The sequence below is a fragment of the Ailuropoda melanoleuca genome, chromosome 7 (genome assembly GCF_002007445.2).
Source record: "Ailuropoda melanoleuca isolate Jingjing chromosome 7, ASM200744v2, whole genome shotgun sequence".
NCBI classification, from domain to species: domain Eukaryota; kingdom Metazoa; phylum Chordata; class Mammalia; order Carnivora; family Ursidae; genus Ailuropoda; species Ailuropoda melanoleuca.
The window spans coordinates 58,766,168-58,780,928 of NC_048224.1; the positions used below are offsets into that span (position 1 = coordinate 58,766,168).

Here is a 14,761-nt window from a genome sequence, read left to right on the forward strand (position 1 = left end):
GCCGTAGGTACAGCCCAGCTCCCGGGGCAGGGAGGCGGTGAACCCGTGCCCCAGTATCCAAGACGAGCCCCACAAAGAAGCAAAACCCCGAGGCCTCTCCCGAAAGCGCTGGGTGAGCTGCTGCTGGCACTGCACTAGGAAGCCCGGGTGCCGGGACACGGGCCCTGACCCGCCTGCCTTCCGGGGAGGAAGGTGGGCCTCCGTCCAGAGAGTAATATCACTCCTTGCACCCTAGCAGGTGCCGAGAAACGGAGTCGGGTCACCCAGGTCAGAGATGGCAACTGCATTTCACGGGCGTGCCAACCCTGACAGGGGGCGCCTGCCGGCCGAGCTGAGGCAAGAGGGGTCCCAAGGCAAGATCGGGCCTCCGTGGGAGAGGGCGGTGATTCCCAGGTCTGCCATGGATGGGAGAGGGGCAAAGGAGCCCAAGCCACACATGTGCCACCAGTGATGGAGGCCAAGCCCCTCCTCACTGGACAAGCGAAAAAGCTGGGGCCCAGAGAGGGAAGGGACTTGATCCAGACACCCAGCCAGTTAGCAGCAAATTGGAAGAAGCCACTGTCAGCTCGGACACTGAAGGGATGAGAGGCACAATGGAGACGGCAATGGTAATGACCAAGGGACACTTATGGCTTTAGTGTGTGGCTTCACTTGGTCCTCACAGCCCCTCCGTGAGCAGGGACTGGGGGTTCAGAGAGGGAAATGGCCGGCCCAGGGTCTCTTGGGTAGTAATTCTGAAGCTGGCCACTCCGTGATGGTGGGGCCCAGCCAGAGTCCTTGGGCAGAGGGGACAGTGAGAAAGGGTAGGGCTCAGTATGGGGACAAGCCCTGCCAGGGAGCCACCTCCCTGCCCACCCCGCACTCACCTCTCCAGGCAGGGCTGGGAGTTGCAAGCTTCCACCACTGTCGGCTGTGGGGCCAGCGCTCTGCACCGGGCAGGAGGCAAGGTCCTCAGAACGCTGCCCTGGGCCTCCACACAACGCACCACCCTCTCCCGCAGGCCTCCCCCGCAGGACGCACTGCACGCACCAAAGTCTCCAGCTGCCCAGCTGAGGAGGAGAGGAAGAGAGCGCTGGGACCCCGTCCCCCCGAGGACTGGCTCAGGAGAAGCGGTGAGAGACAGACAGATCTGTCCAGCTGACTGGCTTCCCCGCTCTGGGCTGGGCCCCATGTCCCTGCAGGTGCCCGGACACTGCACAGGGACAGCCCGCTCAGCGCAGTGGCCCTCTGGGTGTCCCCAAGCTGCACCTGAGCCCAAGGACCCCATATAAAAGTGCTGGCGAGCGGCGCCTAGCAGGCTCAGTGGGTTGAGTGTCCAACTCTCGATCTCAGTTCAGGCTTTGATCTGAGGGTTACGAGTCCAAGCCCCATGTTGGGGTCCACACCCCGTGTGGAGCCTGCAATTCATCAATCATTCCATTTTAAAACGTGCTGGTGGATAACTGCACCAGCCCTGCAACCAACAGGGAAGCCTCGTCCTTAACGCTGGGCTCCTGCCAAGTGCACAGGCCGGGTACCTCCCACCGTCACCTCTCTGACCGTCACCACAACCCTCCCGGGGAGGGCGGTCACCTCCACCCTGCAGCGAGCTCGGAGCAGACAGGTGCTGCCTTCAGACAAGGTGCAGCGGGTATGTCACCCGTGAGTGACACTGTGCCCGAGTTTCAGTGTCCTCACCTGCAAAACGGGGGGGCACTGATAGAACCCACCTCCCAGGGCAGTGCCCACGCCTGGAAGCGGCCTCATCGAGCTCATGCCCGTGGGCCCTGTAGCCAGCGAGACCCCATGGCCGTGGCTGAGCACAGGCAGCACTCACTGTGGAGGGCAGGGCTGAGGGGCACAGGACTCTGGCCACGCTGCCGGCTGCTGGCTCCCTTCGCACCGGGCAGCCTCCACCCACTCGTTCCTGGCCTGGTCCAGACAGCTGTAGGTCACCCAGCGCAGCCCTGGGAGGGAAGAGGGAGGCTAGGCCACCTCCCTGCAGCGGACAGACCGTGCTTCAGGCGAGCCCTGCCCCAGGCCTCACCTTCCCCACAGCTCACCGAGCAGGACCCCCGCACGGCGGCCCATGCCCAGGCCTGTGGCTGCTGAGGCTGGAAGTAGGTGAAGGTGATGTCTGGGCGTGCGAGGTCACCATACTCCTCCCCATAACGCCTGTAAACCTGCAGGGGACAGACAGAGAGCTCGGGGCCTTGTCCACTGGGCTCCCTGAGGGAGCTTGGCCGGTCACTGGGCTCTGTGCCCAAGGCCAGCCCCAGAGCGGGGCCAGGCAGGAGGGCAGAGCCCCGGAGGCCCCCAAGGTTCCAGCACCTGCCCCCACAAGTCCTCATCTGGCCACATGGCACCGTTGTCTGTTATAATGGGGATTCTCAGACCCCGCCTCGCAGGTCCTATTCAGTGGCTCTCGGAGGGGCCCAGGAATCTGTATTTTTATTCACACTGCAAAGGATGCAGACAGAGCCGCTTGGCGCCTGCATCTGGGAACGTTCCTGGGGGTGGGGAGGTGGGTGGCCTGGGCTGCACGGGGAAGGAGTAAACTGTTCACCGGGGTCTCCCTCTAGCCTGGGTGGACTCTGTGGGAGCCCCTGCTGTCTCTCCCAACTGTGGGGGCAGAGGCGGGAGCTGGGCTGCTAGACCAAAGTCAAGGGCCACCAAGACTCAGACCCCTCCCCAAGAGTCTCGGGGCTATTTCAACATATGCTACTATCCATCCACCCCTCCCAGCGCCTTCCTCCACAAAGCACGCATGGGGACACGTGCAGAGCAGCTCGCGCAAGGAGGACGCGCCCAAAGCCTCTGTCTCCAAGAAACAGTGAGAGCCAACAGCCACCCAGAGCTTCCCCCGTACTAGCGACTGCTGCCAGCACTGCCCGGCACGTGCATCCCACGACCCTCGGAGGCAGGGCTGCAGCCTCATGCCCGTTCTACAGGGGAGACTGAGGTCCGGGCCGGGGGCAGAGTCAGGATGAGAACCTAGCATGCTCTTCAGGGGACAGCGAGGCTTGGGAGAACATTCGGCTTCCAGGTTGGGCCCTCATGGCACCCATCCCTTTACCCCAGGACTTCTGGGGGAGCCTCACTTTCCCACCATTAGGATGGGGCACCCCAGCCTCTGGTCCTTTCAAGATCCAAGCCAGCAAAAGCACTTTGGCCGCCTCTCAGAGCACGCATGTGTGGGGCGCCAGACACTCTGCTGTGTGCTCAATGTACCCTATCTTCAAAAAATGAATTTTCGCAGTAACTTCCTAATGTAGGTATGCTTAGCCCCATTTTGCAGATGGGGAAACTGAGGCTCAGAAAAGATAATCTCCTTGCCCAAGTTCTTGCCGAACCAGGATTCAAACTCCAGTCCACCTGCGTCCCTGGGCCCCAGCCCTTGACCTCTGGGTCCCCATTTCCAGTTGCTGGGCTGCCATGGCTCCGGGAAGGATGCCCCCACACTGGGTCTCTAATCTGGCCATCCCACTGTCTCACTCCCCACACCCTCCTTCAGCCAGGCCTGACACAAGCCCGATCCCCACTGCACCCTACAAGAGCCCCCTCAGCAGCCTCCAACCCCAACACCCCAGAACCTGGGAGGAAGCCCAAACCCCTCTCATGGCCACCAAGACCTCTGGAGATCTGTCCTGCCCTCCAGCCTCCTGGGGGTCCCCTTCCCTTAGCCCTCCTAATTACGCACCCTGTGCACACACTGCTCCCTCAACACGCACCTCTCCCTGCTTGGCCCCGTAGCATTAGCTCATCTCAGACCTCCGCCACACAGCCCTCTCCGGGGGGAGCCGCTGACCCCTGCGCACCCACGTCCAGAACTCCAGGACCCCCGCGGGCCCCTCACATGACTGCTGAGCGAGCGAGCAGGTGACACCAGGAGGAGGCCCTGATGGCTCCCCCAGGCCCTCCTGGTCACCTGGATCTCCATGTCTTCCTGGGTAGGTCCCCGGATTCGGATCTCCTCCAGGCGAGGCAGCCGGTCTTCGGTGAGGGCCACTCTGTACTCCACACGGCTGTCCTCCAGGAGGGAGGGGTAGGTGGTGCTGGGGGAGATGCTGGAATTCCCAGCCACGACGTAGCGCCCTCGGATCCGCACCGCTGTGGGGGGGAGCAAGGCTGTGGGCAGGGGGCGCATCTCCTCCCCCACACCTGTGGCAGCTGGGGCACCAGCCCCCTCACAGAAGAGGTCCTGACTTAAGGAACGGGGTGTTAGGACAACGGCATGAATCTCCACGGCCACATCAGCAGCTGTCCTCCCCCAGGGTCCCAGCCCTCCCCAGGGAGCCCCGGTGCCTTGGCTGGTCAGGCGGTCTCGGCGGTGAGCAGGGCACACCCTGTCGATGCCCACAGGCGTCTGACCACAGGAAGTTCCCGCACGTCAGGGGCTCTGCGCCTCCGTCCACAACCTGGTGAGCACTGTGGACCTGCCCTCTCACCAAGTATGCCCACACAGAGCTTTCGGGGGCTCAAGGCCCCCAGGGTGAGCAGCCCCCCTCCNTGTAGCATTAGCTCATCTCAGACCTCCGCCACACAGCCCTCTCTGGGGGGAGCCGCTGACCCCTGCGCACCCACGTCCAGAACTCCAGGACCCCCGCGGGCCCCTCACATGACTGCTGAGCGAGCGAGCAGGTGACACCAGGAGGAGGCCCTGATGGCTCCCCCAGGCCCTCCTGGTCACCTGGATCTCCATGTCTTCCTGGGTAGGTCCCCGGATTCGGATCTCCTCCAGGCGAGGCAACCGGTCTTCGGTGAGGGCCACTCTGTACTCCACACGGCTGTCCTCCAGGAGGGAGGGGTAGGTGGTGCTGGGGGAGATGCTGGAATTCCCAGCCACGACGTAGCGCCCTCGGATCCGCACCGCTGTGGGGGGGAGCAAGGCTGTGGGCAGGGGGCGCATCTCCTCCCCCACACCTGTGGCAGCTGGGGCACCAGCCCCCTCACAGAAGAGGTCCTGACTTAAGGAACGGGGTGTTAGGACAACGGCATGAATCTCCACGGCCACATCAGCAGCTGTCCTCCCCCAGGGTCCCAGCCCTCCCCAGGGAGCCCCGGTGCCTTGGCTGGTCAGGCGGTCTCGGCGGTGAGCAGGGCACACCCTGTCGATGCCCACAGGCGTCTGACCACAGGAAGTTCCCGCACGTCAGGGGCTCTGCGCCTCCGTCCACAACCTGGTGAGCACTGTGGACCTGCCCTCTCACCAAGTATGCCCACACAGAGCTTTCGGGGGCTCAAGGCCCCCAGGGTGAGCAGCCCCCCTCCACATTCCAAGGGCAGGTGTAGGCGCCCTATGGGAATCAAGAAATGCTGTGGGATCGAGTAGTAAAGAAGGTGGCCTCTCTCCAAGGCAGATGTGGCCTTTGCCCTAGGCTTGCGGGAAGGGACTCAGGTCACACCAGACAGGAGTATCTTTGTTTAAGGTGGGGATGGGCCAAGCCAGGAAGACCAAACACGTGATGCAGGACAGCAGCCGCGAGCTGATCTTATCCGTGAACCTGGAGACTGAGGCCATCCACATGAGTGATCCATCAGTCACGCCTCATGTCCACATAATGAAGTCCTAACCAAAACGGGACGCCGAACCCGGGTGCGCTCGGGGTTGGCAATACTCCATGCACGCTCTCACACCTCGACATGGGCGTGGACCCCTCCCAGGCTCCGCCCTCGNCCACATCAGCAGCTGTCCTCCCCCGGGGTCCCAGCCCTCCCCGGGGAGCCCCAGTGCCTTGGCTGGTCAGGCGGTCTCCGCGGCGAGCAGGGCACACCCTGCCGATGCCCACAGGCGTCTGACCACAGGAAGTTCCCACACGTCAGGGGCTCTGCGCCTCCGTCCACAACCTGGTGAGCACTGTGGACTTGCCCTCTCACCAAGTATGCCCACACAGAGCTTTCGGGGGCTCAAGGCCCCCAGGGTGAGCAGCCCCCCTCCACATTCCAAGGGCAGGTGTAGGCGCCCTATGGGAATCAAGAAATGCTGTGGGATCGAGTAGTAAAGAAGGTGGCCTCTCTCCAAGGCAGATGTGGCCTTTGCCCTAGGCTTGCGGGAAGGGACTCAGGTCACACCAGACAGGAGTATCTTTGTTTAAGGTGGGGATGGGCCAAGCCAGGAAGACCAAACACGTGATGCAGGACAGCAGCCGCGAGCTGATCTTATCCGTGAACCTGGAGACTGAGGCCATCCACATGAGTGATCCATCAATCACGCCTCATGTCCACATAATGAAGTCCTAACCAAAACGGGACGCCGAACCCGGGTGCGCTCGGGGTTGGCAATACTCCATGCACGCTCTCACACCTCGACATGGGCGTGGACCCCTCCCAGGCTCTGCCCTCGGCATCCCTGCTCAGGCTTCTTTTACTGTCTCCTTTCCCTGTAATAAGCCACAACTGTGAGTATAGAAGCTCTCAGCGTCCTGGGGGTCCTCCGAGTGACTTATCCAACCTGGCAGTGGTTAGGGAACCCCCTGAACTTGCAGGCAGCATGAGAAGTGAGGGCATCTTGGGGCGCCTGGGTGGCTCAGTCGGTGAAGCGTCTGCCTTCAGCTCAGGTCATGATCCCGGGGTCCTGGGATCGAGCCCCACATCGGGCTCCCTGCTCAGTGGGGAGTCTCCCTCTCCCTCTGCCTCTGCCCCCCACTCGTGTTCTCTCTCTCTCTAATAAACAAAACCTTAACAAAAAAAAGTAGTGAGGGCGTCGTGGGGACCATGCTTTATAAACTTCGGTTTGGCTGCCTCGGGGGCGTCCTCTGGCCAGCTCACCCAGGTGTGTGAAGAGAGGCCTCCGGTTGGTGATGTGTACGCTGGTCAGGTTTCGGGTCACGGTCAGGAACGTGACATACTCTAGAAGGAGGCAGAGGAGGGTAGGTGGTCTCAGGTCACGGACACTGCAGTGAAAGGGAGCAGATTTCAGATGTCCGGGAAAAAGCGCCTCAACAGCAAAAGCTAACAATGGGGCTGTCTCAGGGAAGGTCTCACCAGGCCCCTTGTCACAGGGGGCCAATGCAAGCCAGGCTGCATGGCCACCTTGCAGGGTGCTGCCCTGGCCAGGTGGAGGGACTAAATCCAAGGTTCCGGGCTCAGCATGCGGCCCAACACAGGGAGGGGGGACTCCACTGCTCGGCTGACCCTCTAAGCACCCACATTGCAAATGACTTGACCTCTTTTATAACCAGATCCAAGTCAAGGGTTTCCCAGGAACAGCATCCCTTCTGATAGAATTCCTTGGGGAGGATAGGAGAGGTCAGCCCACCACAGACTGCCCAGGGTCCGGGTTTTATCACAGCTACCGTGAGCAGCCATTCCCAAAGCGCCACTATCTCCAGCGGCGGTCTCATCAAACTCTCCACTCCGTGGAGGACGGAGGCTGAGGCCCACGAGGAGGGTCCAGGGCTCACTGCCAAGGCTCTGAGCTGCAGGTGTTTCTTAGAGGCTGGGAGGAGCCCGGCCATCCATCCCGAGGAAAGCCCCTACCTCTGGCCCTTCCGGCCGTGAAAGAGCCGTTCCGCGGGCTGCACGTGCTGTTGTCCCCTCCGCACACCTGACACACGTCACGCACCTGCGGGGAGTCCATCCTGCCATCACAGCCGAACATCTGTGCAAAGAGCAGTGGCAGGTGACCCCCGGGAGGGTATCATGGGAGGGCACTGAGGCTCTGGGATTCACACGACAAGCGGGAGGCATCATGCAGCATCTGACGTGGATGCAGGAAGCAGGTGTAAATGACTCCCCCGGGATCACAGCAGGGCTCTTAACCCCCAGCCGACTCCAGGGTCAGCCCAGCGCCCTGGCATCACCCCGTGCAGACTCATGGGGGCCAGCGCCCACAGACCTGGCCCCTCAGAGCCCCTTAGCATCTGGCTTCCGATGTGACTGGCCCCGGGGCCACCGTGGATGGGAGGGCGCCTCTGTCGCCCACACACGCCTACCCGGCAGCTGCCCAACACGCACAGGCTCAGGGTCCCGTCCTCCCGCCGACCACGTGGCACACACCGGGTCCCATCCAGGAAACTGTCCCCACGCCTCACAATGAAGGTCTCGCCAATGGCCCGGCACATGTGTCTGCACAGAGCGTCCCCTGGGGAGGCAGAGGGACGGGGAACCAGGTGTGAGGGTGACAGGGAGTAGGGAAGGCAGCGACCCTGCCAAGCATAACCCAGGTGGGCCCAGCCTGGCCAGGGCCATCCGGCTTCCTCCTGTGGGTTGGGGGCAAGGTCCTGCCTCCTGAGTCAGTAATCACAATCACGACATAGCGACAGTTACTGAGCTACGAGCCAAGGAGCGCCCTTGGTGCTGCCCCAGTATCATCTCACTGAATCCTCTCACCCGAGCAGGGAAGCCCTGCTCTCCTCTCCACTTTACAGATGGGAAAGCCGAGACTCAGGCCTGTTAATGAGGGGCCGCGCCAGGACGCGGTGAACTAAAGCAAAGCCAGAGCCCTGCTCTGAATAGCGTCGGAGCCAGCCCCACCTTGACTATACTGTTCAGCGGAGCCCCAGCGGTAGAAGGAGGCATTGCCCGGGGAGAGGNCCAAGTCAAGGGTTTCCCAGGAACAGCATCCCTTCTGATAGAATTCCTTGGGGAGGATAGGAGAGGTCAGCCCACCACAGACTGCCCAGGGTCCGGGTTTTATCACAGCTACCGTGAGCAGCCATTCCCAAAGCGCCACTATCTCCAGCGGCGGTCTCATCAAACTCTCCACTCCGTGGAGGANCAAATGACTTGACCTCTTTTATAACCAGATCCAAGTCAAGGGTTTCCCAGGAACAGCATCCCTTCTGATAGGATTCCTTGGGGAGGATAGGAGAGGTCAGCCCACCACAGACTGCCCAGGGTCCGGGTTTTATCACAGCTACCGTGAGCAGCCATTCCCAAAGCGCCACTATCTCCAGCGGCGGTCTCATCAAACTCTCCACTCCGTGGAGGACGGAGGCTGAGGCCCACGAGGAGGGTCCAGGGCTCACTGCCAAGGCTCTGAGCTGCAGGTGTTTCTTAGAGGCTGGGAGGAGCCCGGCCATCCATCCCGAGGAAAGCCCCTACCTCTGGCCCTTCCGGCCGTGAAAGAGCCGTTCCGCGGGCTGCACGTGCTGTTGTCCCCTCCGCACACCTGACACACGTCACGCACCTGCGGGGAGTCCATCCTGCCATCACAGCCGAACATCTGTGCAAAGAGCAGTGGCAGGTGACCCCCGGGAGGGTATCATGGGAGGGCACTGAGGCTCTGGGATTCACACGACAAGCGGGAGGCATCATGCAGCATCTGACGTGGATGCAGGAAGCAGGTGTAAATGACTCCCCCGGGATCACAGCAGGGCTCTTAACCCCCAGCCGACTCCAGGGTCAGCCCAGCGCCCTGGCATCACCCCGTGCAGACTCATGGGGGCCAGCGCCCACAGACCTGGCCCCTCGGAGCCCCTTAGCATCTGGCTTCCGATGTGACTGGCCCCGGGGCCACCGTGGATGGGAGGGCGCCTCTGTCGCNAAAGCCCCTACCTCTGGCCCTTCCGGCCGTGAAAGAGCCGTTCCACGGGCTGCACGTGCTGTTGTCCCCTCCGCACACCTGACACACGTCACGCACCTGCGGGGAGTCCATCCTGCCATCACAGCCGAACATCTGTGCAAAGAGCAGTGGCAGGTGACCCCCGGGAGGGTATCATGGGAGGGCACTGAGGCTCTGGGATTCACACGACAAGCGGGAGGCATCATGCAGCATCTGACGTGGATGCAGGAAGCAGGTGTAAATGACTCCCCCGGGATCACAGCAGGGCTCTTAACCCCCAGCCGACTCCAGGGTCAGCCCAGCGCCCTGGCATCACCCCGTGCAGACTCATGGGGGCCAGCGCCCACAGACCTGGCCCCTCAGAGCCCCTTAGCATCTGGCTTCCGATGTGACTGGCCCCGGGGCCACCGTGGATGGGAGGGCGCCTCTGTCGCCCACACACGCCTACCCGGCAGCTGCCCAACACGCACAGGCTCAGGGTCCCGTCCTCCCGCCGACCACGTGGCACACACCGGGTCCCATCCAGGAAACTGTCCCCACGCCTCACAATGAAGGTCTCGCCAATGGCCCGGCACATGTGTCTGCACAGAGCGTCCCCTGGGGAGGCAGAGGGACGGGGAACCAGGTGTGAGGGTGACAGGGAGTAGGGAAGGCAGCGACCCTGCCAAGCATAACCCAGGTGGGCCCAGCCTGGCCAGGGCCATCCGGCTTCCTCCTGTGGGTTGGGGGCAAGGTCCTGCCTCCTGAGTCAGTAATCACAATCACGACATAGCGACAGTTACTGAGCTACGAGCCAAGGAGCGCCCTTGGTGCTGCCCCAGTATCATCTCACTGAATCCTCTCACCCGAGCAGGGAAGCCCTGCTCTCCTCTCCACTTTACAGATGGGAAAGCCGAGACTCAGGCCTGTTAATGAGGGGCCGCGCCAGGACGCGGTGAACTAAAGCAAAGCCAGAGCCCTGCTCTGAATAGCGTCGGAGCCAGCCCCACCTTGACTATACTGTTCAGCGGAGCCCCAGCGGTAGAAGGAGGCATTGCCCGGGGAGAGGTGTAGCGGTTTCCTGTCCGTCTGGGAGCACTGCTCGGACATGAACTCCAGCTGGGTCTTCTCGCAGGCCTGGCAGGGAGGAGGCAGAAGACAGGCACAGGAGGGGCCCTGGGATGGGGGGCTCGGGGCAGGGGACCTAGGACAGGGGCCTTTGCCACTGGAGACCACAAGGCACCCCACAGTGCGAGGGTCACAATATGCGTTTGAGCCCAGGTCCTGGCTGCACGTCGGTTCCCTGCTCTGTAAAGCGGGGGAGACAAGAGCCTTTCTCTGCTGTTGGGAGAATCCAGGAGAATTTGCAGGGACACAGGGCGGGACCTACCGCGCAGCAACAAAGAAGTAAAGAGCACTGCTTGCCTGCTCCCCTCCCCTGAGCCTGTGCTCCCCGTGAAGACTGTGCCCTCCTGGGCTCGGGAGGCCTGGTGTCTGCCGGGAGAAGGCAGGAGGGGAGGGTCTCACCAGGTGCAGGATCTTAGCTCAAAGTCAAAGGAGCCATTCTATCAGTTCCCACCCGGAATGATGGCCATGAGCAAAGCCACGGACAGCAAGGAAGGAGAGGAGGGGGGGATGCGGAGAAACTGGAACCCTTGCACATGGCTGGTGGGAAAGCGAAACAGCTCGGCGGCTGTGCAGGGTGGCTTGGAGGTTCCTCCAAGAACCGTACGTAGAAACCACGTGACCCAGTGTCTCCTCTCTTAGGTGTATACCCAGAAGAAATAAAAACTGGCACCGAAGTCCACGGACACACGTGTCCACAGCAGCACGATTCACAATAACCAAAAGGTGGAAACGGCTCAGACGTCCATCGGCTGATGAACAGATAACACGTGCTGCATCCGTACGATGGGATGTCATTCGGCCATAAAAAGGAGTGAACTTCTCACGGCTGCTACAATGTGGATGAGCCTGAGGACGTGATGGTGAGTGAAAAAAGCCAGTCACGAAAGCCCACCCACCGTGGGATTCCACTTCTCCGAAACAGGCGGGACGGGCAAATCCGGGGAGACAGAAAGCGACCGGTGGTTACCAGGGGCTGGAGGAGGGGGAGGGGAAGTGACTGCTTATGGGTCTGGGGTTCTACTTTGGGTGACGGAGACGTTTGGAACCTGATAGAGGGGGTGGTTGCACCACTTCGTGAACGTACCAATGCCACTGGATCCCACACTTAAAAACGGTTGGTTCTATATGATGTGAATTTCACCTGCACTTGGACTGAAAGGATGGTGTCAGGGGTGCTGCCGGGGAGGGCGGTGGCACGTGCGGACAGAGGTGTGACACCTGGAGTACGCACTGTGGTCCCAGCGGAAGCAGAGCAGCACCCCCTCACTCTCAAAAGCGCCCTGGTGTGAACCACAAGTTACAGCCGCCCTGATCCTTCGGCTCCCCCAGGGCCCAGCGCTGCCGAACTGAGCCTCTCATCCTGCCCCCGAGAAGCAGGCCTACCTGGGTGTTGCACATCTCAGCCTGGAGGTCAGCACCCACACACGCACGCCCTCCGAAGGCAGGCCTGAAAATGTCCACGAGACACAAAGGGTGACAGGTGCCCCCCTGCCCCCCCAACCAGGGAATGTGGAGCAGGCACCCCTCCCTGACCTAAAGCACAGGGCGCCCTCCATGTGGTACCTGGGGTTGTTGCACTGCCGCCTCCGGGTGACCACACCCCCTCCGCAGGAGCGGGAGCAAGGACTGGGGGCACCCCAGCTAGACCAGTGCCCGTGCACCACCCCCACGGGGCTCAGCTCTGCCAGGGAGCGGCAGTGACCCTTGGAGCACCACTGCAAGAGAAGGACACACCATCCCACAGCCGGGGCACCCCACACCCACGGGCACCCCATATCCACAGGGCTCCCCACACACAGGGCACCCACACCCATGCAGGTGTGCACACATGCAGGCACCCCCACACCCCCATCCTGCTCAGGAACCAACACTAAATGGGAGAGGCCAAAACCCCAGGCTGTAGGACAGAGAAAGGGTCTGGCCACACTCGGCAGAGAAGAGAAGAAAGGCAGAGGCCCTGAGGTCTGCAGGATAGAGGAAGATGCCGCCTGGCACGGCCAACGAGAGGGAATCTGGGTCAGGGAGCTGGGCTCTGCTATCACTACCACTCAAAGCCTTTGTCTCCTATGTGGGGCCGGGGTGACACCACACACCTGTCTCCAGACCCAGGGAAGGGGGGAAAGAAACTCAACAACAGGGCTCCTTGCTCAGCATGGAGCCTGCTTCTCCCTCTCCCTCTGCCTGCTGCTTGCCCTGCTTGTGCTCTCTCTGTGTCAAACAAATAAAATCTTCTTAAAAAATAGAGAAAGAAACTCAACAACAATGGTGAGGGGAGGGCAGGGCTCTGGTTCCCCCATCCACCTGGGCAGAGTCACCAGCAAGCCCCTTGTCAGTTTTCACTGGTCCTGGGAACCTAGAAAACCCATCCCATCTTCCAGGCCCTGCAAATAGGCAGGGCAAGTCAGCTGGTGCACGTGACGTGTCTTGCAGCCCGGCTCTCCCGACCAGGTGACCAAGAGCCGCTCCAGGGCCCTCTGCCCCAGCTAACCCATCCTCCTGTCCCCCACCCCAGGAATGCAGGCGGCCAGTGCTCTGCATGGACACGTACGAGTGCCAGTCTGTGCGTGTGCACCCGCGTGTGCGCACACACACTCACACATGCACGCACACACACGCACACACTCTACCATCCCTTCATTCCCTGCTCTGACCTTCTGCACACCGCACTCTGTCCCATCCAGGAGAGGAATGAGGAGGCGGCTACAGCGGCTTTGGTCCAGGGGGTCAGTGTGGCAGGACAGAGCCTGGCACATGTCCTAAGAGGGGAGACAGGTGGCCAGCTCGGGGCCACCACAGCCTGTTGGCTCAGCATCCAGTCTTAATTGTCCCCCCCACACCACAGAACACAGTGACACATACACTGTTCCGTGGGCAATGGTGGCCAGGGCAAAACGGCACAGCACACCTTTCCATGGGACAGGGACAGCGACCAGGGCCCACAGTCATTTTGGGGGCCCACAAATATGTTTTCATTTCTTTTAAAATCAAAAGAAAATGATGATCTTTTCTATCAAAGAAGAAGTCCTAATATGTAATATTAATACATCTGTATTTACAACACTTACACTACATTTATAAAAACAGTGATAATAAGTCTTAATATTTTGTATGGAGGAAGGGGCCCACTAAGGCAAAGGTGCCTGGGGTCCATGAAAGTCCTGTGCAGCCCAGGGAGGAAGTCTGTCTTTGGGGTGCCTGCCCCCTTCATCTCCCCTCCCCCTGCCAGCTCACACTCCTGCTATAGAGTTTGGTTTGGAGGTCACTTCCTCCGGGAAGCCCTTCAGGTTCCCATTGGGTTGGAAGCCCTTGGTAACTGCCTATTTAAGTTCCACGTCCAAGGACTCAGGAGCCCACCAGGGCTGGCTCTACCTTATTTGCGGGACACAGTCAAAATGAAAACATTGGGCTCTTGTTTAAAAATTAATAATGTTAAGAAGTAACTGACAGCCTGGCACAGCGGGTGCTCACAGGGGGGCATGAGCGGTGCGGGGCCCTTGGGCACAGGGGGAGGGCGCACGGGTTGGGTTGTGGATAAGCGGGCGGCGGGACTCACGAGGTGTTCCCTGGCGAAGGTGCAGGCCACCGCCCTGGCGCCAAAGGCAACGCGGCACTGCTCGTCCGCGCCGTAGAGGAGGCCGGGCTGCGCCTGGGGAGGGCGCCCCGCGGCCCCGGCCTGCGGCTCTGGCGGGTCCCGCATGCAGTGCGCCCGTCCTGTGCTGCGACAAGGCCCCAGCTCAGGCCCCGCGGACACGGGGTGGGGGCGGGGGAGAATGGGAGTCCTCAGCGCTGCCCGCACCGAGAGCCGGTCCTGCGCGGGGACCAGGCGCAAGCCCGGAACCAGCGCGGAGTGGAGGTGGGGCCGGAGCAGAAGCCAGCGCGAAGCAGCGGGGAGGAGGGGATGCGGCAGACGGAGGCTGGACCGGGGAGCAGGTGGGATGGAGGGTCGAGGCTAAGGCAGAGTGGCTGGAGGGATGGGCGTGTATGGGGCAGAATTGAGGGGAGTGCGCAGAAGCGGGTGGGATGGAAGAGCGGGTGCGCGGGAGTGGGAGGGGAGGAGGGAGCCGGCCCAGAGAGGTGTGAACGGCCGGCACGCGGAGGGGCAGGTGGAAGGGTGGGTGCAGGGGCGTGGCGGAGGATGGAGTGCCCTGGGGAGGTGCTGGGGGCCCATGG

At 61.7% G+C, this 14,761-nt stretch overlaps 1 protein-coding gene across 1 annotated transcript in view; it reads right to left on the reverse strand.

Moving 5' to 3' along the window:
* ADAMTS13 (ADAM metallopeptidase with thrombospondin type 1 motif 13) overlaps positions 1 to 14,761 on the reverse strand; it is a 41,307-nt gene that overhangs the window by 14,799 nt on the left and 11,747 nt on the right. Inside the window, exons 11-22 of the mRNA XM_034664774.1 lie at positions 14,145 to 14,307; positions 13,243 to 13,347; positions 12,155 to 12,306; positions 11,975 to 12,038; positions 10,474 to 10,600; positions 9,933 to 10,081; positions 9,025 to 9,145; positions 6,748 to 6,828; positions 4,670 to 4,851; positions 2,027 to 2,162; positions 1,817 to 1,946; positions 867 to 1,049 (exon numbers count right to left, since the gene is read on the reverse strand). Coding sequence (XP_034520665.1) covers positions 867 to 1,049; positions 1,817 to 1,946; positions 2,027 to 2,162; positions 4,670 to 4,851; positions 6,748 to 6,828; positions 9,025 to 9,145; positions 9,933 to 10,081; positions 10,474 to 10,600; positions 11,975 to 12,038; positions 12,155 to 12,306; positions 13,243 to 13,347; positions 14,145 to 14,307 — 1,593 coding nt within the window. The remainder of the gene's footprint in view (positions 1 to 866; positions 1,050 to 1,816; positions 1,947 to 2,026; positions 2,163 to 4,669; positions 4,852 to 6,747; positions 6,829 to 9,024; positions 9,146 to 9,932; positions 10,082 to 10,473; positions 10,601 to 11,974; positions 12,039 to 12,154; positions 12,307 to 13,242; positions 13,348 to 14,144; positions 14,308 to 14,761) is intronic.